This window comes from Garra rufa, chromosome 3 (assembly GCF_049309525.1).
Source record: "Garra rufa chromosome 3, GarRuf1.0, whole genome shotgun sequence".
Lineage (NCBI taxonomy): Eukaryota > Metazoa > Chordata > Actinopteri > Cypriniformes > Cyprinidae > Garra > Garra rufa.
In genome coordinates this window covers 43173202-43195946 of record NC_133363.1, presented here as the reverse complement: position 1 = coordinate 43195946, position 22745 = coordinate 43173202, and the positions used below count along the sequence as shown (strand labels likewise).

Here is a 22745-nt window from a genome sequence, read left to right as displayed (position 1 = left end):
TACTGCAAACTGCTATGATGCACACAAACTTTCATTATCAGATGCAAGGCGAAGCCAGTGTGATTAGAAGATTTCCCTCAGAATGTCCTAGAGGAGCACCTCAGTCTAAATCCAATTTAGAGCAACAGGACAAAAACATCAGGGACACGTATGAGCAACTGGAGCAAGAGTTACTCTACAGAGAGAGGAGACAGTGAGAGTGAGTGAGGTGCAGATGAATAAGAACAACATCAGAGCACAGCAGCAGAGATTCAGGTGCAGGGGCTGTTAACCGTTTGATGGATGGACGGGAAAGCTTTTTAAGAACTTTTCAGTAAAAAACCTCATAAAAACCCATCTGGTGATGAGTCAACATCTCCTGTACAGCACATACTGCTACACAAAAGACGTATTTGGACTGTAGAGATCACTGTCATGATGATAAAGTGTGTTTTTGAGCGAGCGAGACAGAGAGAAAATCTTTTGTGGTGCTTGCTATGGGAAGCTTTAGTGTTGCTATTGTAAATCATTTTGCAGCATTTTCACTACAGACATGAACTTTAAAGGAACCGTATGTAAGAAATTTATGTCAGTTAATCATAAAATGGCCCTGACATGTCACTAGACAATAAGAAATCATGTTCATTTCAAATACTTATATCACTGACAACAGTGGTCGGGCCAGGATATTGTCATTTAAAAGTGACAGTTGCAGCCCACGACTGATGTTATTGTTGTCATTTTGTGTTTTGGTCTGAGGCTCCAGCTATCTACTAATCACGAAGTCAGTAGAGTTTCGTCATCCGGGTGGCCAGCTCTGCTCTACTTACAGCTGCAGCTAAGAACGTGTCGGATAAAACATGTATAACGTTACGAAACCTAAAAGACCTCGTTATGAATCAGAAATACGTCGTGACAAAGTCCGAAATAAAACATGGATTTGTATAGGATATGCCTTTGAAAGATGGAGACGGCTGAAAACGGAGAACAATTTGAAGACAGACGCTAACGTTGCTAATTTTCTCCTGGACAGGTAAGATTCATCTATGTTTGGCTAACTTTGCTTACGTAAACAGTGGATTTTCCACGGTTGCCTGTGCTAAATGCGTTCATAAAAAGCTTTATATCGCACCACTAGCAGGGTATGAAAACAATCTATGTTCCGACTGAAATGTGTTATTACAGTACATCTTTACGAAATATTTGGCTAATCGCCATTAGTACATTTTTGCGATACATAATTACTTCGCAAAACATCTCTCGTGAAGCATAAACATAATTAACAGAAGAAAAAAAATTACTGTGTAGGACTCGTCACTTGCCATTAGAAGCTCCTTGTAGCAGCCTACGTTCCTGCTGGATCCTGCAGCGCTGGCAACCTCAAGTCAGGGGGGAGGGGGAGGGGATACATCGTTCTACAGTATTTTGAAAGTGATTGCAGTACCAGTTTTGGCCACAATCCTACATATGGTTCCTTTAAATTGCGCTTTTACTTTTCCAAGTGATGGTCTTACAAATAAACCCTTTGGACTTTTAAATAAATGCTTTTCAGGTTGTCTGCAAGATTTTTAAGCTCAAATTCAAGACTTTTTAAAACCTGCGCAAATAAAATTCCATATGAGCGGAGTAATATATGGTAACATATTAAACAGTAAAATGACTGTAAAAAAACATGATTTACAGTTCAAACACAAGTTTTCACAAAATCAGAAAGTTTTAGAAAAGGATAAGTGAAAGTATCAATTATTATATTAATTTAAACAACTGTCAATGATTATATTCATTAAATAACATAAATACTGTTATTTGACTGTCTTCATTGTTTAGATTTGCTTTATCTTCTTGTCAATCCACCAGTTCACATGTACAACTTTGCAGCTTATTGAAAATGTAAATATTCTCCGCCAGCAGGTTGCACTTTCAGAACGGCAGAAATATTAATTTCCTTGTAATATAACAATATAACACTGATGTTTATTTAATGAAATAATAGCCTTTTAAAGTATAATCAACACATTACACAATTGAAACATCTTTCCGTCCCCAAATTTATGACTTTCTTGTACCATTTAAGACTTTTTAAGGACCTGTGGAAACCCTGATCAAAGATCCCTAAAAAAAGCAGTTTCCACAAAATTGCTAATGTTTTCAAAATTGGTAATAAGAGGAAATCAGAGTATTAGAATGTTTTTCTAATGGGATCATGTGATACTGATCCTTCAGAAAGAACCAGAGACTGGAGTAATGACTGCTGAAAATTTAACATTGCTATCACAGGAATAAAGTATGTTTGAAAATATTTTAAAATTTAAATAATTTAAAACTTTAAATTTATAAACACACAAAAAAACTTTAACCATATTTCTGACCACATAAATGCAGCATTAGTGTGTGTGAGACTTCTTTCAAAATAATACCAACCCCAAACTTCTGTATGGTCTAGCATCTATGGACAAACATATCAAAGGGATGGGCTATTTTAAACAAGAAACCACCCAGAGCACTACTTTAACTAGGGATACAACGATCCGAAATTCATATTGGGTATTGGCTCTATTTTATTTTTCTTTCTAATAAAGTAGTCTGTATTTAGTAGATTGTGAAAGAATGATTATCAGTTCCACACAGAGAGATATAAATTCTACATTTATTTAAATGTAAAAAATAAATAAATAAATAAAAATCTTCACTGGTATCGGATCGGTATCGGCCAATATCGATCACTAGGTATCGGAGAAGAAAAAGGCGGATTTGGGGCATCCCTAACTTCAACCTTGTTGGTTAAAGGTTGCTTTAGAAAAAAAAAAACACAACCAAATAAAGCACCATAAAATGTTATTTCAACCTCTGCTTCCACATCTTATTTTCAGTAGGGAAAAGACTACAACCACACAAAGTCATTCGCCTAATAAAAAAAAAACCTTTAAAATGTCAATTTTAATAAACTACAACCTCCATCACAGAAATGTACAATAAATACACTTATCAGAAAAACCTCTTGATCTCAATTCAATTTTCCCATAACAACAACAAACAACATGTACTGTTTAAAATAAAATATTTATTTCTTCTTGCAGTCTGCGGTCAGAAGACCAGATACTTATGAAACCCTACTGTGATCTCTCAGCACTTCCTTTGTTATTTCAGCCACCCCTGTGCTTCCGGTCCCTTCACTGTGATCAATACTAAGAAAGTATGGACAGCAGATGAAAACCCTCAAAAAATGTCACTGAATTTATGTGTGGCAGGACATCTAAAGAGCTCTGCAGGGCTTCTGAAAAGATCACAGTCGGAAAAACACTCAACAAATTTTTATTTACTATTTTTTAAGCTGCTCTCTGTTGCTCATTGATAATCTCTCTTCCAAAACCAAATAAAACAAACAGTGTGTTTCATAGCACATAATTGAAAATAACGGAGCTGAAAAAAAAAAAAAAAAAAAAAAAAAAAAAAGTAAACCAATATTACAAACTTCTCTCGCAGAGAGAAGGATCTTATTTGGATCTTATCACATGCCCAGCACTCAATCTTCAGGAATTTCAGGAGAATGTAAGGAGGGACTGTTCATACTCAACTTTTCCTAATCTCTCTGTTCTCTGAGCTCACATGAGGGTGTGAGAGGGGAGATATACTTCACATGAAGACCATGTGACCCTGCCTTGCCTGTTTTACACAGAATAGCATGTTTATCACACACACATGCTCCCTTTCACGACTACAAAAACGTGACACCACAGCCCTCCTGGTCATCTTCTTAGCATTGATGTAAAAAGGCTGATATCATTACCACTTCTGCAATTTTGTTTGAATGATAAAAGAAATTGAGTCATTTTAAAATGCTAAGTACAAGTTTTTAACAGTCATTTGAATATCTACTGCAATCAAATGTAATGCTTCTGTGCTCATTCATGCTGACAAAACAGGCCGTTTTTATTGCATTTGGAAACAGCAATAGTGGATGAGACCTGGGTACACAAAAGCATCACAATCAAAATTGTGCAAAGTTCAGGAGCACTGGCACAGTGAAAGAGTCGGTGTAATTTTGTATGCTCTAATAATAAATCTGTGCTGTTTTAATGGTGGAGTGAAAAGTTCAAGCTGTGTTTGAATGGAATTGTACATTCAGTTCCACAATAAAATTGTTCTTGTTTCGGCAACAAAAATCTCCAACAATATTACAAAACTAGATGCATGGCACTGATTACATGGCATGGCACTAACTGTCCAACAGGATTGTAAATGAAAAAACTGCACTCTTAATTTTAGCGCTCTCTTAGCAGCCCAACTTACTAATCATTAGACCATGAATACTACATTAGTCGTACAATTAATTAGTTCCAGCAGAACTGGAACAAGTCTTTCCAACTCTTCCAGAGCATTTCTGGGTAGGTTGCTTTGGTGCTTTTTGGTTGTATTAAATATATTTGATCAGAATCTGGAGACAAACTGTCCTTTCAACAGCAAGTCTTCCACTGTTTTGTGTCTTTTTTGCTAGCTTGCTTGCTTTCATTAAAGATTAACAGAGAGCATCACTTAGAGTTTAATATGCGAGCAAATTACCTTTAATGCTTTTAAATGACTGGAGGCTTAGAATGCAATCCTTTTGCTTTAGGGGATAATTTTCATTTAAAATTTCATCAGCTAATGTAATTCTACTTTGAATATCAGCTTATACAAGTACACATGTGGTGTAATTAAAGGGGAAAAAAGCTTATGGAACGTAAGTACAGACATTTTGTCTTTAAGGAAGTTTAAAGACTAAAATAACATACATAATATATGGAATAAGGAAAATATGGGCCATTCTACAAAATTGGTGCAAACTGCTGTCCCACAACCAAAAAACATATTTAAAAAGCGTTTAAGTTTTCAATTCTTAGATGTTTACTAAGACCTATATATTATCTATTGAAAATCACAATAATATTTAAAATATTAGTAAGCTTAATGTTTAAAATAATCATTTATTGGGTACTCTCAATTGGGAGGTGGCTGTCCCAACCCTAACTCGGGGTTCGTACAGATACTGCAAAATGAAATTTTGAATGAATTTTCAAGCACTACTTTTTTGATTTTTAAGATCTTCAGTCAGAGATCTCACTTATCGGACAATTATCGGACATCTGTTCCTCTTTTCACATCTTCAGCCATGTTTACACGACAGTCAGTACTCAATTGTTTTCTGACATTAACTGAAATAAGCGAAAAGGGTATGATGTTTTTTGGACTTTGTGAATTTTGCATAAAAAGATATGTGCTTATTGACAATACTACTTAACACTTATTTCATAGATACGTTATCTTACAATAATTCAAGGACTTTTTGAGTACCTCTTCAGGAATATTGCTATTTTCAAGAGTTTTCCAGGCCTTAAATTTCAGAAAGTCAAATTCAAGTACTTCAAGCACTTGAAGCACTTTGTATGAACCCTGCTAACTCCTAAATTGTAACTTAAGAAAATGATATTGAAATAATTTTTGTATTTTTTTCCATTGTTGTTTTTAAAAGTATCTTTTTGATTTAAAAAAAAATGAAGGTTAAAAAATATATATTTTATAATATATATAAAGAATATTTTCTTTGTGAATTAGGAAACTTTGTGATAAAAAAAAAAGTGACCCGCATTTTCATGTCACTACCAAAACAGTGTTTGTTTTAGTCAATTGGCTGAGACTGATTTTAACCACACCCCTAAATTTATCGAAAAGTATCTAAAATTGCCATTACCAAAACATGTCACATAAAATTGTCACTACGGAAACATGTTATCATTGTTTTGCTAGTGACATAAGGGAACACATAATCCTCATATTTGGGAGTATAAAACTGCAAAATATTAGTACAGTAATGCAAATGATTTGTATTGTAGTATGTTTTAGTAGTGTTTTAGTTAGCAAGGTAAAATTCTGCAATGTGATGTTAAAGTTTGCATACTTTAAAAAAAAAAATTCCAAGACGTTTCTAACTCTGGCTTTGCACCAATTCTGTAGGGCCAATATATGAAAATTAAATATTTTTTGAAGCAGTCACTAGCATAAGCAAAATCAGCCCTAGAAAAAACTTTTTGTAAAAGCTATTTGTAATAAAATGCAAATCAGTTAGATTACATGAAACGTCAAGTGCTGTAAGCTTAATATGCATGCTTTTAGTTAACAAATAAATATGGTTGAAAGTGTGGATTCACATGCAGGCACTCATCTGCATCTTATTTAATTCACAAAAATAAAACATTTTGACTATGATTGTGCAAAACGGATACACATACAGAGTTCCCACACAGAATACACCTCTGTGGGAAAGCAGGGTTGGCTAAGATCCTGCAGTGAAGTGATACTGCATCTATCACTGAAGTCAAACAAACAAGCAAGTTCATCCACAGTATTAAGGTGGGCATCTGAAGCCCAGTCTGCTAGCTCTGAGAGCTGGGGGCAGGAGCCAAATGACAGGTAATTCTCTCTGACCTTCTCAGAGACTAACAAACCTCTTAGTAATTCCACCTACATGAACACGGTACTGAAAGCAGAGACAGAAAAGGCTTCTGACAGAGAGAGGAAAAGATGTCTGAAGCCGATCGGATGTCACGTGTTATCAACTGAAGAATCTGCCCTCTAACAAAAACACCTGCAGTGATTTGAGCAAATCCATCAGTCTTCAGAAAGAAGACTCAGTCTCTACAGCCTACGCTCAATAAGTGACATGCTGGCAAAAGTGCAGCATCAGCTTTTAGGAGAGACAGAAACATCACATCAGACGCTCAATAAATAAACTTCACACCCATAGACAATTTAATGTACCGGCTCACTGTGTGCCTGCTGACTGGTATATTTATGCAGTCAGAGGAGAGGAAGAAGAGGGAATTTCATGGTGATCATGGCTGTGTGTAATCAATAAAGTCAAGGCTAATATATACACTGAGCAGGTTTATAATCTCTTAACATCCCCACTGTCTGCATAGCCATGTCTAAATCACTTTTAGTTATACCATCTCTCCCTTTTGAAAAGGTTTGGATTCATTTTCAGAACCTATATGTAACCCTGGACCAAAAAACCAAGTAGCACAGGTATGTTTGTAGCAATAGCCAACAATACATTATGGGTCAAAATGATCGATTTTTCTTTTATGCAATGTATGCAAAAACTTTATCTGGACAACTTTAAAAGGCGATTTTCTCAGTATTTAGATTTTTTGCACCCTCAAATTCTAGTTTTTCAAAAAGGTGCATCTCGGCATAATATTTCCTATTTTAACAAACCATACATCAACGGAAAGCTTATTTATGTATAAATCAATTTCAAAATGACTGGTTTTGTGGTCCAGGGTCAAATATATTGAAATTAGGAAAGCTGTAATATATGCTGATGCTGAATGCTGATATGTACCAAATGCTGTCTAGATTTTTTCATGATTCTTTGATGAATAAAAAAGTTTAAAAGAACAGCTTTAATCAAAATATAATTTTTTTTCTAACAATATAAGTCTGTCACTTTTAAAAAAAAATCATTTTACCACATCATTGGTGAATAAAAGTATTGATTTCTTTCAAAAATTTACTGACCACAAACTTTTAAATGATAGTTTATATTCTTTAAAAAAAATGCTGTTCTCTTTAACGTTTTACTTGTTAAAGATTCCAAGGATCCAAAAAAATATTAAGCAGCACAACTGTTTTCAACACTGATAATAAATCAGCATATTAGAAGGATCATGTGACACTGAAAACTGGAGTAATGATGTCCAAAAATTCAGCTTTGCATCACAGGAATAAATTACATTTTACAATATATTCACATAGAAAACAGTTATTTTACATTGAAATAATATTCCACAATAATATTTATTTTCAGGATTTTTGATCAAATAAATGCAGCCTTTATAAGCATAAGAAACGTCTTTAAAAAAAAACATTAAAAATCTTACTGATCTCAAACTTTTGAACAGCCGTTAACAGTCAAAGTAACCACTGTTTATGACACTAAAGAACCCAAAACTGCAAATCACAGAGGGATTCCCATAAGATCAGTCTGATATGAGCTGAAAAGCTAAAAAACAGTCAACACAATGACAAACTAACCTCCTCTACCTTCCTGCTACTTTGACACTTATGTATACAGTTACTTCCCCAGAGGTTAAATCACAAGCTCTCTGTTCAGCTTTGTTTAGTTGGAGACTTTTTTAACAACCGAGAGATGACACAGCCAGCATTTTGTCTTCCAAAGCCTTGAAAATACCTAAAGGGCTTGGGGAAGTTATGGGCAGCTGTCTTACCTCAGTATGCCATCATAAAGTTACCAGTCCAAAGCCTTATTCATGAATAACTGGGATCCTATCGCCATTGTGCCCTTGAGCTAGACACTTGAGAGTCTGGGTTGCTCCAGAGGGACTGTGCCATAGATGATGCACTCCAAGTCACCTTGAATAGGAAAGTGACTGCTATGGTAATGTAATGTAAATACACTTCTCATTCTGACTATGACATCACTTCAACTCATGCGTGTAAGGGACAGTGACATTGCAGGAACAGTGCAGAGATCACCTCACTGTTTCACATAAAAGCAAGAGGAAGAGATCTGGGAAGAGATGTGCAGATCAGTATTTAGTCACAAGACTCACACTGACTAGGCTCAAGTCATACGGTGATGTGTGACTCCCCGTGAATCTCTTGCATTGTTAAATATTCATTCACTCCTAAGCCTCTCTGGTTCTGCGGAGGGGAATGAGTGCGGCTGTGGACTCACCTTGGAGAGATTAGCTCCAGGGCTCATTCTGTTCCATCTCTGGCATGATGCTCCACTGCAGCTTAAACCGCTAATCCCAATAGGCAAAACACACCAAATGTACCACACACATACACACTCACTTGCTGCACTGCGCTGCACTGCTCTCTTTCAAACAATACACTGCTTTCAGCCACAGACAACTGTTTTCAGGCACACCACCCCACATGTGTCTGAACATACAGTTGAGTGCCTGGGTTCATGTCAGAAACTAAACAAAACAGCTTTCAGTGATAACTGAGAACACCAAGGCTTGTTATATGCAAACTATCCAGCAGTTAAACACAACACACTGGCTCTTTTCATCAAGAGATGGGACAGAGGACCATTTGGGCCAGATCGAATAGTACCTACTGAACAAAACCCTCCTTAGACACACATATAAAAAAAAAAAAAAAAAAAAAAATTTGTGTACACAAAAAAGAAAATGCTGTGTATATCAAAAGCCTCTTGCATATTTGTTATAGTTAAGGGATACACAATATATCTGTATCATATTGAGTATTGGTAGTGGTTGACACACACACACACACACACACACACACACACACACACACACACACACACACACACACACACACACACATATATATAAAGTCTCTTATGCTCAAAGTTTCATTTATTTGATCAAAAATACAGAAAATTATATTGTGAAATATTACTGCAATTTAAAATAAGTTTTCCATTTTAATATACTTTAAAATATAATTGATTTCTGTGATGCAAAGCTGTCAATACTACAAAACCACTACTCACAAATAGAAAACCTTTAATTTGCAATATTTCTCAATATTACAATATTACTGATTTTTCTGTATTTTTAATTAGCCTTGATGAGCAGAAAATACTTTATAAAAAATATATATATACAGTCAAGCCTGAAATTATTCATACCCCTGGCAAATTCTGACTTAAAATTACTTTTATTCAACCAGCTAATTTTTTTTTTTTTGATGAGAAATGACACAGACATCTCCCAGAAGATAATAAGACGATGTACAAGAGGCATCATTGTGGAAAAACTTATTACTCATCTTTTATTTACATTTGAACAAAAAGTGGCATGTCCGAAATTATTAATATCCTTCATATAGAAAAGCCTTTATTGGCTATTTCAGCAATCAAATGCTTCCTTGCTGACCAGCTTTTTGCATGTCTAAACTGGTATTTTTGCCTATTCATTATTAGCGATGAGCTCCAACTCTTTCAGGTTGGAGGGTCTCCTTGCCATCACCCTGATCTTTAGCTCCCTCCACAGATTTTCAATTGGATTTAAGTCAGGACTCTGGCTGGGCCACTGCAAAACGTTAATGTTTTTGTCTGCTAACCATTTCTCCACCACTTTTGCTGTGTGTTTTGGGTCGTTGTCGTGCTGAAATGTCCACTGGTGCCCAAGGCCAAGTTTCTCTGCAGACTGCCTGATGTTGTTGTTGAGAATTTTGATGTATTGCTCCTTTTTCATGGTGCCGTTTACTGTGATTAGGTTTGAAAAACACCCCCAAAACATTAGGTTCCCGCTAGGGCTGGGCGGTATGACGGTATATATCGTTACCGCGGAATGAAATGTGTACCGTAAAAGAATTTTTTTATTCCGTGTATACCGCAAAATGTAAATAAGTGGGCGTGGCCAACTCACGTGCAGAAGCCCCAAACTCGGCAAAGACCTGGGCCCTGGCCACGAGATTGTTGCTATATCTTTTTAGACTGATCAGACTTACAGTTTATTTATTATTAATTTTTTTACATGAAAAATTTCCTATAGACTTGCATTGGCTGAGAAAAAATGCCCCCTCTAAAGGAGCAATTCCACTCCACTCAAAAGCGGTGACCCTACGTACTTTCACTTTTGCTTCAGCGCGTACATTCTGTGTACGTACTCACAAAACTAATTTGCACGCATTATACCACCCTTAAAATTATAATATTCCAGCGATTTCATTCCATCCACCCATAAGAACACACCAAGAGCTAAATTCAGCTGTTTGTGAGCTGTTTTATTCAAAACCAATTTTATGTAACACTTAAAGCCTCGCGTCGGCTTTCATGAGAACGTGAGATGACGGCTCGCGCTCTGGAATGCTGTGAATGTTACTGTGGTTCATAATGCTAATGTTGTCCACAAGAGGGGGCCACCGGATAACAGATCTCAATTCAAAGACTTTTTTTACAGTGTTTCATTTAGAAGCCAGAACTCGGACACACAAGTGCTCTGGCTCTTTTGCCCCAAGGCTGCCCAGGTTGGCTCTCCAAGCCAACATTTAAAGTTTGTTATCGAACTTTAGCTTCTAGTTTATTATATAAAGCCCTTTTGTACATTTTCTGGAATAACTACCTATATGAAAAACTATATCGTGAAAGATATCGTTACCGTGAAATAAAATTTCTCATACCGTGAAATAAAATTTTGGTCATACCGCCCAGCCCTAGTTCCCGCCACCATGTTTGACAGTGGGGATGGTGTTCTTAGGGTTGAAGGCTTCTCCTTTTTTATGCCAAATGAAGGCTACATCATTGTGGTCAAATAATTCAGTTCCGTCCGTGGAACCCAGCGGTGTGCAGTGTCTGTTGGACTGTCTGCCTTGAGATGTTGCCACCAGCAGAGCCCAGATTCATCAGGATGGCCTTGGTGGTGATCCTTGGATTCTTTTTTACCTCTATCACTATCCTCCTGGCCAGCAAAGGTGTCACTTTTGGCTTCCGACCACGTGCTCTGAGATTTTTTACAGTTCTGTTTTTCACCTGTTGAGTTGATTAAAACAGATTTTTTACAGTTCTGTTTTTCACCTGTTGAGTTGATTAAAACAGCTGTTCCCAATGAATCAGGGTAATTAGGATGCTTTAGAACAGCTTGGACTATTTGGAATGGTATAGAACTTTGGATTTTCCCATAGAATGTGACAGTTTGCAAAGTGTATGAATAATTTTGAATATGCCACTTTTTGTTCAAATGTAAATAAAAGCTGAGAAATATTTTTTTCCACAATGATGCCTCTTGTACATCATGTTATTATCTTCTGGGAGAAGCCTGTGTCATTTCCGGTCAAAAAAAAAACTTGCTGGTTGAATAAAAGTAACTTTAAGTCAGAATTTGCCAGGGGTATGAATAATTTCTGGCTTGACTGTATATATGTATATATGTATAAAATGTATGAGTGTATAAATGATGGTTGTCTATATCGGTCCAAACTGAATATTAAATTCAATTAATTTACACATTCAGATTATATTTGCAGTCATCCACCAGATACTTTAAAAACACTAATAATTTAATATCCCATCTAAAAATAATCTTAGCAAAGCTCAAAATGAATATCAATTTTAATTTTAATTTAATTGCTCATGCTTAAATTCATTTGGAGCATTAAAAAAATTATTTTCAAGGCTTTAATATGTGCAAAGTGTCAGGCAGACTTTTAATATTGGTGCACCCCTAAAATAATTTTACTAATTTGATTTCAGAAACCAATAAATAAGCAGTAGCCTAGAATATTAATATGAAGGAAACTGATAAAAGGGCAACTTATTTACATGTAATGACGTCTGTTTGCTCATTAACGAGGTTTATTAAATGCAAAAGATTCTCTAACCTCTGATAATGAATCTTTTCAGAAGAGCAGTAACACATTTTCTAACACATTAATTATAAGTGCAATTTTCTGTCACTGTACGTTACAATCTCAGGTAGCACTTACAGACAAATTAATATATATGTCATTATTAAATAAGCACTTTAACCTTATCATATAATCAAATTCAGCATCTAAACATAATAAGGCTGACTCATGAATAATGTATTTAAAGAAAAACACTCCATCACATGTGACAAATGGCCACTTTATATGCTGTGCCATACTCAGAGATCCTGTTAAGCGCCTAAACATCAACTTGACTCACTTTGGCCTCTCAGAACCCCTTTCACAATAGATGACCTTCATCATGTTTGAGTACAATGGCTTCAAAAGAGACCTTTGAAGTCTAAAGGGAGAAAGGAGTCCTCTGAGCTCATGCAAACAAGGGCCCTGTTTGCACCTGATATTAACATCCATCTAGGATGAACCAGATGAGACAGATTGCTGTTTACATCTGGTATTTACATGTCTCAGAAACATCGTAGCACTAAATATATGACATAGTCACATGGATTTCTGACTAGATTTTGGACCCTGTTTTCACGTATGTTTAGTGCCATCCACTTTTTCCTGAAGTCCACAATGACTATTTAACGTAACATGCGTTGTGGCATACTCACTCGCTGATAACAGCACTTCCTTTGTAAGCTGCTGTCTTCCTTTAGTCTCACTTTGTGCGAAGACACAGAGAGAGAGTGAAAATAAAAGAACGCTTGGGATGTGTTATTTTTAGGCTGCTGAACACTCTTTCACACACATGCAGGCAGGAAGCAAGCAGATGGTTATGTGGACTTGCGTGTGTGTTTTGGTGCGTTCCTTTGTCACGACACAAAGGCATACACTACAGCTTGTGCACATGTGTGTATGTGCGCAAGGAAGAGTTTGTACAGTATGGTAATCTGTACTCGAGCAGTCCTTTTTGTTCTATGCTTACTCCTTTGTCTTGACACACAAGCATTCTTGAAAGGAGAATTACTATATCATCCAAGCAAATGTTGTCTACAAACACGCAGAACAAGTCAAAACCAAACGCTCAACATGAGGGAGCCGTCAACTAACTTTCAATCACTGGAACACACAGACAGATCCGTCTCGTTGTAGGAAAGATTACGTCACTGGGCTTAGCAGGCTCAGGTCTCCCTGTCCTTTGGCTCTTGTTTTCATATAGCAGGGTCAGAAGGAAATACAACTGATGACAAAAGGCAGGCTGAGATAAATCAAGGCAAAATGGATATGTGCGGTTTCTTCATTTTTTCACAGTATACTGAGACAGGCTTGTATGTGATTAATGATCATTAAAAGACCTGAAGAAGAAGACCTTGCTGAATTATTACTGGTTAAATTAATGTAGTTAAATAAAGTTAAGCTTTGTAGAAAGGCATCTGTAGAAAGTTGGAAAAAAAAATTATATAAAAATGGAATGTACTGTTAAACGCGGAATGTCAGGAAATTTGGCAAATTTTAAACGATTAAATCAAATATAGGTCAGCACACTTATACTAAAACATGATACGGACTAATGTGTAGGAATATTTAGCCACATAAAGACTTTAAATATGAATCCTGCATGTTCTAAATGTTTCTGTGTGAATGAATGGCGCAGATGTGCAGTTTTGGTTTTTACTACACACATACTGAAGTGTGCGGGTATATGATATAGTCATATTATGTACAAACAGAAACTTAAACTTTTTCACAGCAACCCGTCGATATAAAAGTTTGGTTTAACTTGAAGAAACTGTGACAGAAATATATGACAATGTAATGATAGTACTCCTGCTAATAATACAATTATTATTAAAACATTATTTTTTAAAGAATATTTACCAGAAAAATTATTTACCAGAATTTATTTACTAGAAAAACCTAAATACACAACACAGTATTTCTTAAAAAAAAAAAAAAAAAATTAAAATAAATTAAATTAATTGATTAGAGATGCTTTTGGTTATTAACTTTATTAAAATGGAATCCAGAATATTAATGCAAAACACACAATTTGGTCAAGATAAAACTGAATTTGAGAGAGAGAAAAAATACAACGCATCTCATAGGTCCTTAAAAATGTAATTTTTGTTAACCTTTTAATAAATTGCTATTAAATTGTGTAAGTTTCATGATTTTTAATGAATTAGTCATGCTTTTTGATTAATAAAATGTAAATTAATTATTAAAACAGATTCTATAAAAAAAAAAAAAAAAGGTAAAAACTGAATTTGGAAAAAAAAAAAAAAAAAAGGAATTCGGAAAAATATAGTGATAACTGATTTCATAGGTCCCTACAATGGAAGCTCTGCTCAACTTTGTTTCTTTGCCAATGGTGTCTTTTGCTTGTGTCAACGAAAATCTTCAACTCTTATTAAAAATGAATAATATCCTGTCACTTTGCTGCTGCAAATTGCTGTCAGTATGAGCAACCCCTTGCACTATAAAAACTGTACGGATCAAGTTATTTTTTTTAAATGAATAATTCATGTAGGAGTGTTAACAAAAATACAAGCTTTACATTTCTGCTTTTAAACCTTATGATAAATATGCACCAAAGGCTTTAATGGGGATAGCTGTACATGTTTTATCATTTTTATTCAAACTGAGGTACGGGTTGAAATAATTTTCTGCGGTAATCGACATCATGATATAGATGCTGTAGAGGTTAACTTACATTAAACCTTCTTTCATGAGGACCCAGTGTAATCTGTTTTTCTACTTCACCAGAGACTGAAAAATAAATCTAAAATCCCTGTAGTAAAATTAAGACGTCAGATGTGTGTCAGATGAAATCTGTAGATTAAATATAAAGGGGAATGTATTAAATGTATTGTATGTATTAAAGTTACTAAAGTGAGCAATGAACTGTTAGTTTACTACTTATATTATGTCATAAAACAGGAAGACAGCGTCTGTCATCAGAACGGTGCAAATCATATCCTGTGTAAATGCTGACTGGGCATATTACTACACTGCCTCAGGTGCAATTATATGGCACCAGTTGTACCATCCAAGAACGAAACAATGCTAAAGATAAGCTCACAAACCACAGAAAATGGGAAGCTTTCTGTCAGCAGGCTGTTTGCCAGACCCCAAAGATCTAAGCCTGATCAATTTGTTTCTGCATTGCCTAGAGCGCTGAATCACCAGGGGTCTTAAACCATTCTGTAATGCTCTGTGAAAAGTGTAACCTCAGGTAGAACAATCCAGGGTCAATCCTAAAGTAAAAAAAAGACTGGATTTTTACAGAACGCAAGATCTGTGAAGCTCATTTCCCTTCATAAAAGCTAAGAGGATAAGTATTCAACCAGATCAAGACAAACTCAGTTTTCCAAAAACAACATCTGAGCAGGAAGAGAGAGACAGGTTTGGCTGACCTGCCGTGAGCGTGGAAGTCCAGGTGCAGGAACTGGTCCTGGTGAGGCAGAGCTCTCTTAGCCCTCTGGTGCTTGCTGTGCAAGACGTCTGTGTCGTAGGACAGGCCTTCGTAATGTCGAATGTACTTGCTCAGGGGTTTCCCATACTGACCTACATAGAAAAAGAAGAAAGAGAAAGACAGATGAAAATCAGGCACAGGTTGAGCTATTATTGAACACAAGACTTGGTGCAGAAGGTTAACAGGCAAACTGTGGTGACAGAGTGAGCATAAAGCTCTGTGATTGTTGGAATTACACTTTGAGCTGTAACATGATGACTCATTATCCGTAAATTACAAGGCTTAGGCCCGTTTCACACATCCTGTGTCTGCAGCGTGTAAGCGAATCAGCATTACAGCAGGTCATCGAGCTTTCACACTGACAGAGTTTCTGCTGCGTAATACATCTGCGTCTCTGTCGGGGCTGTTTTAACCAGATGGGTGACTGGACATGTGCCCAGGGCACCACGTCAGGGAGGGACACCATGTAGAGCCAAAAAAATTAAAAAATTCCAGTTCACCACACTGAATTTAACCTTAAAATAACAGCCATAAATTATAAACGTGGTTAATGGGAGCTGGCAAAACTTGAAAATATGACAAACTACAACTCAATCAGTAGTATTTGTCCAGAAATGTAACTGTTCAGCAAAAGTGGTTATGAATTGCTGTCTTGGAGCTGTCTTGTAAAAATAACTTAATTTGATAGGGAAAAAAAAAGAATAAATACTTTGTGTAAAATATTTTAAAATAAAATAAAATTCAAAAAACACAGCAAAATAGGCTAAACATTGCAGTATTTGTACTGCATATCTGTAAATACGTGCATGAATATGAATATGTGTGAAGCTGGCCTTATACTGTCATAACACCCATAACAAGATGAACAGCGAACACAGAGAAAGAGAAAAAACTAACTATTACTATCATATGTGCTTGAGGGTTCTTATATTTTCCACTTCTATTGTGGGAAAGTACAGTATTCATGTTTTTCCTCCCATCCTTCCTCAGACTCAAAAAAGCAACTTCCTGGCACAGTAGTATTTATGCTAAGAATAGCTTGACCTTAGCAGGGAGCGTTCACTTCGTCACGACAGTTGTACATATGAATTACTCACAGCGCTCCATACATTTCATCTCATGAACAGCTTTTTTAGTCCCTTTCCTACACAACCCTGAAATCATAGCAGGATGATGACAGTTATATACTCTGCTTATTTTGGAAAGGGCAATGCAGTCTGAAAAGTCTATAAGACAAAGAGACTAATAAGACCCTGCAACCTCTGGCTGACTTGTTTCAAAAGGAAGAACTTTGACACTGGCCTTCCATCAGTCAACACAACCCACAGAGAACCAACCTTTCCTGTTTTCAATCTAACTCTACCTCCCCAGGGCTCCAACCATGTCTGCTATGACAATAAGCCTCAAGCATCAAACTGGCTTCAATAGAGTGGTTCCTTTTTACTCTGAGAACAGAATAACGGCTCTGCAAGAGGGCCATCAGTGCTGGCAGGTCACGTCTGGAGACGGCCTGAACCGATTTATGCCTCTGTACAACAAAAACTGAATGTCACAGGCCAATTACCGCTGCAATCTAGTGTTTAAGAGTTGGCTTAGAGCTCTGTAACACTGCATTTTCTTTTGAGAAGTATTTTATTTTTTTCTCCTCAAATGCTTCTTAACTGCTTTCAAAAGCATACCAGAGCACACTGAGAATGCAGCAAGTTCGCAAAAATGCTTTAATATTAATTATACCTTCATCTGCCAGAGGCTACAAGTTAAAAGGGTAGTGCAACCAAAAATGAAAATCCTGGTGTCAAATACCAAGCCTCATTTGGTTTCAAACCCAAACGGGTTTCTCAGTCAAATCTTGAATAGAAGGACACTGCTGCAGAAAGAAAAACTTTTAATGAACAAATTAAATTTTGATCTTTTCCTTGCACAGAGGTACTGTATGGCTTCAGAAGACTTAAGCTGTGGTCACATTTTATTGTTGTTTGGCGAACTTTCATGGGTGAAAAACCCTTATTTCAAACGTAATTATGCAATCTGGAATTTTGTGTGAGGGTAAAAGATTTCATGCAATGCGAACGATTTCAAATGTACCGCATTTACCAACAGAAAGTTGCTTGGTTTTGTTATGAAGCTGTGCTTTATAAATTGCTACACAACTGACCTTTTATCAAAATTTAGCCAATGTAACCTCACTTATTAACAATAAGTGCTAGAATCCATTGAAAAATGGCTTTTTTGGTCTGTTTTTGAGCTTGACAACTCATGGCCACTATTGCTTCAATTACATAGAAAAAAGAGCACCTTTGACATTCTTCAATGTTCTCCTTTTGTTACCCACTTGAGGAAGAATGTCACATTGGTTTAAAACAACATGAGTAAGTAAATGATGACTGAATCTGAATAAAAATAGCCCACAGATCATTCATTATATCACCTTTACAGCTTGTATGTCAAATAAACTTTTAAAGCCATATTAGTTTAAACTTCTGATATACAGTTTCCTAAACGCACACATCCAAAGCATGCACAAAGAAAGCGACTGTCACAACGCATTTGAGTACTAAACTAAGTTCTTTTTTATGTCTTATTGCGCTTAAACTTTCAAATACACACAAGTTTATGCTAAAAACACACACGAGTTACAAAAACATTTGGTTATTTCTGTGAAGGTAAACAGCTGGATAAGAAATCACGTTTATATTAGATCTGTGTGGCAGATGCACTAGGAATATGATTATAGCACTTAAACAGAAAAAAAAAAATCAGATTTTCATGATGTGTCAACCTTTAAGAATAAAATACTACAAAATATATGACCATCACACATTTGTAACACTATCAACACTTCACACTTCTCAATTGCTGAGACATTTTGGAAGCAGAAGAAATAAAATTGGCGTTCTGCCAACCACCAAAGTGTGACTTCAAGAGAAAAATTATAAGTGTCTTTCCTATGATACACAACAAATAAAAATGAAACAACAGGGCAGCTTTCTCAGCAAACAGCTTCTGTTCATCTTGAATAAATGAGTTTTGACAGAAGTTCAGAAACACCTGACCTAATGGTTTGCAGCTGATGCACAGCTTTAATCATAAAACACTACCGCTAGGTGGCACTTTTTCTATCCTTAACAGATGCTCGAGTCGGGTTGTGAGATAAAACAGTAATAAAAGAAATAAAAAAACAAGGCCATAAACAAATTGCACAATTGGCAGAGAGTGAGTGAGAGGAAGGCCTAAAAAAGTGTGTGTGTATTGGCTGGGAGTATCAGTGCAGACTGTTTGTCCACCTGTACAGCAGTGATAAAATCCTCCTCTCATCTTGCTATAGAGAGAGCGAGCAGAAATCAGGAGCAGCACTGCCTCAGAGGAGCAGAACGCTCCAACACTCATTCCAATTCCACACACATTAGTGCTCCACCTCCCCAACTCCCCTCATCTAACTCACTTTCAAGGCAAACTCCACCCCCAGTGTTCCTCTCTCTCTAGACTTCTACATTCAATGCACTGTGCAGTCTGAAATAAAGGTTCATTGAACTGCTTGATTACATGACTTCATGTCAGTGGTTACCTTCACAGTTTAGTAGGTTGGCACAGTTATCAGTCCAGCTTGGGGTGCTAAATATGGTTAAGGCTAGACAGTTCGCTTATGAAGATATATTAGACATTCTGTATCTATTACCAAAGTGACTTTCTGGCATTTTTAGGACTCTGAGAGTAAATTCTATATAGACAGTATATGAAATAGCTACACTCACTATGTCAGTACAATCGGTAACCATTCAAACATACTAAAAGAGTGACATGTCATGAAAATCTAACTTTTTCCATGTTTAAGTGTTGTAATCGGGTCCCCAATGCATCTACCAACCCAGAAAACCTGAAAAAGGACAACAGATTTCGCTCCCCACGTGACGTAGAAAGGGGATCTTATTATAATATTACCGCTCCTTAATCTGCACGTTTTGACTCATGGCACCGCCACTGTGTTTTCAGAAGCAACAACGGTGTACCAGTTCTAACGCTATGGCAAAAGTTCAAGCAAAGCATGCTGACTGTTCTGTCGCTGGCTGCACAGAACACTATTTAGAGCAGGGATGGGAAAATGGCAGCCCGCGCGGGCCAGTCAAATAGGACAACATTTATAGTTAATATAATAATACAGAGACAGATCATCAGTGAAGACCTCATCACCTAGACGGCCATCGACACAAGACAGCGAAAACCAGATGAGTCCTCTCCAAACTGATTTTGTGGCAACTTGGAACTCTTGCATCTACATTAATATTAGTCTGTTTTTTTCTTATTCCCAGGTCACCATAGCCACCAGATCCAGTCCGTATCCAGATCAGATTGTCACTGCAGTCCCCCGGATCCAGTCCAAACCAAGAGCAGATGGTGGATCAACACCTACAGCCGAATGTCAGCGGATACCGTGTCAACTAGATGAGCCCCAGAGACAGATCATCAAGAAAGAACTCCTACCCTAAACGGCCACCGGCACAAGGCCATGGGAACCAGATGAGTCCTCCCCAATTTGATTTTGTTGCAATATGGAACTCTTGCATTATTATTGACATTTTACTTTATTATTTTAATACTGTAAGGTTGCTTTGACACAACTTGTATCGTAAAAAGCGCTGTATAAATAATCTTGACTTGACTTGACTTAATAAAATCTTTAAAAACTAATTACATTAATTATACTTTAATTTGCTTCAATAAAAAGGAAATGGAGTAAAACGGTGTAAAAGGTGTGTGGACATGGATTAGTAATCTGGCCCCTTGGTATAAAGGAGAAAAAAAAAATTATGGCCCTCATCACTATCAAAGTTGCCCATCCCTGATTTAGAGTCTCAGCCTCAGTGAAGACAAGAGAGCAGTGGATTTATTGATTTATTTACTATATATTACGCTGCTACCACACATGTGATTTATTTCCCAGCTGTTTACCTTCACAGTCATAACCAACTGGTTTGGAACTTGTGTATTTTTAACATGTGTATTTGACAGTTTAAGCGCAATAAGACATGAAAGAGAACTTAGTTTAGTACTTACCCACCGAGTGATAGCCACTTTCTGCATGCGTGTTTCGGATGTGTATGCTCAGAAAACCGTATATCAGAAGTTTAAACTAATATGGTATATAACACATGATTTCAGCACAATAGACATGATAAGTATGATGAGTATCTGAGGTACAAGCTGTAAGGCACAGCTCTATTTTGTAAAAGGGGGTGACTCTTTGAAGTCACTAAGCAGAACTGAACTTCACCAGCTGCATCACTGAGCTTTTGTCCTATTTGACCACTTTTCTTACCGCAAGCTAATCACAGTTTTTAGTCACATGTCACAGGCTTTTAACTAAATGCCATAGAACTTTTTCAGAGCTTTGTGATTGGCTCAAGCTCTAACAGAAGAGTTTTTCAGTCAAAGCATCCTCAAAAAGATATAAAGTTCAGCATTCGTTTGCAGACAGACAAGTTCCACAAATCCTAAAAAGAGACCCTTACATTTTTTTGAGCTGCTGTCAGCCTATAATGCCTTAAAATAGTGTCTATGTAGGCAGCTCACTAACTTTAGAAGATAATATATTGAGTGCACAAGACAACAGAAGAACAACAATAACACTATGTCAAATTATTCAAATGCAAAAGGTTGGCTTGAAAGACATCATTTCCCATGTCTTGAGAGACAAGGACATTTATATCTATGGACTAATGGACAACTGTCTCGTTTTGGCCTTGTTTCCATGGCAACTTGGCGCTTTTTAAAAAAAACGAGTAATTTGCGCGCTCATCTTTAGCCCTGTTACCTAGAACTGGAGTCAGCCAGTGAACCATTGCTGAGAAGCATAAAGGTGTAATGACAGGGAAGTGATGTTTCATCAGAAGTAAATGGGACAATTTTGCTCTATTAGCTAAGGCAGAGAGGTGAGTCGGTCCACTACAGATCAGCGTTTTCTGCTCTGCTCTTCAGCAGCGGAGCTGAATCTATAGTGCTACATCAAAGAAAAGAATATTTTATGCTAGTTAAAATGAGCATGATTGCTAGTACTATTATGTATTTCTCTCGCAGTGTCTTTGTGGATGAACACATCTAAATAAACACATACAAATTACGACCCAGAAGTAAAAATAGTATAATTACTGACTATTTGTTTATATGATAGACTCTGGATATCAGGAGGAGGATGTGACGAGAAAACTGGGTAAAGCATTAAGTATGAAGTCCTCATTTAGATCACTTCTACTGCAGTAGACAAAGTCAGGACAAAAACGAGTTATAGGTAGGGCTGGGTCGATAAACAATATCATATCGAATCGCGATAAAATTTATGTTAATAACGATGATAAGCTCTAGACATTTTTTGCTCGATATGGATTACTCTAAGAGCCAATCCACAGCAGAAATATGCGACAACAGCCAATCAGCGTGCAGCGTGCGTGTGCACGTCAAAGTACAAAGTTCATTTCCTACCACAGTTTGCGAAACAAACTTAACACCAGGACGACAAAAAAAAAAAAAAAAAAAAAAGTGGAAGCAGCAACGAAAGTTAAACTAACCTCGAGTTATTATCCAAAGATGTTGAAATTGTCGACAAAAAACGGTAGCACGAATTCCATTATATAAGTGGTTTGGCTATCTGAAAAGTGACTCTCAGCTCAGCTGAGAGTTTGGCGCGATTGTTAAAACCGAAACCGAAAGCAAAACACGCATGCGCATTCAAAAGCAATTTTAATCCCTCTTGTTTAGAGAGTAGGGCTGCAACGATTAATCGAACGATGTTGTGAGGATGCTGGAGCGGCAATTCAAACACCCCAACGTAAATCACTGACAAGCCACGCCAAATCGCGCTCAAAATCGAATTCGATTTTCAGCGCGATTTGGCATGGCTTGTCAGTGATTTAAGGCTGTGTGTATTAACTGCCGCTCCAGCTGA

The 22745-nt window shown here is 36.7% G+C and overlaps 1 protein-coding gene across 2 annotated transcripts in view; it reads right to left on the bottom strand.

Moving 5' to 3' along the window:
• The window catches only part of adam10a (ADAM metallopeptidase domain 10a), a 71683-nt gene that overhangs the window by 37966 nt on the left and 10972 nt on the right, over window positions 1-22745 (bottom strand). For both annotated transcript variants that reach the window (XM_073836206.1, XM_073836207.1), the window contains exon 2: window positions 15750-15900. In XM_073836206.1, coding sequence (XP_073692307.1) covers window positions 15750-15900 — 151 coding nt within the window. The remainder of the gene's footprint in view (window positions 1-15749; window positions 15901-22745) is intronic.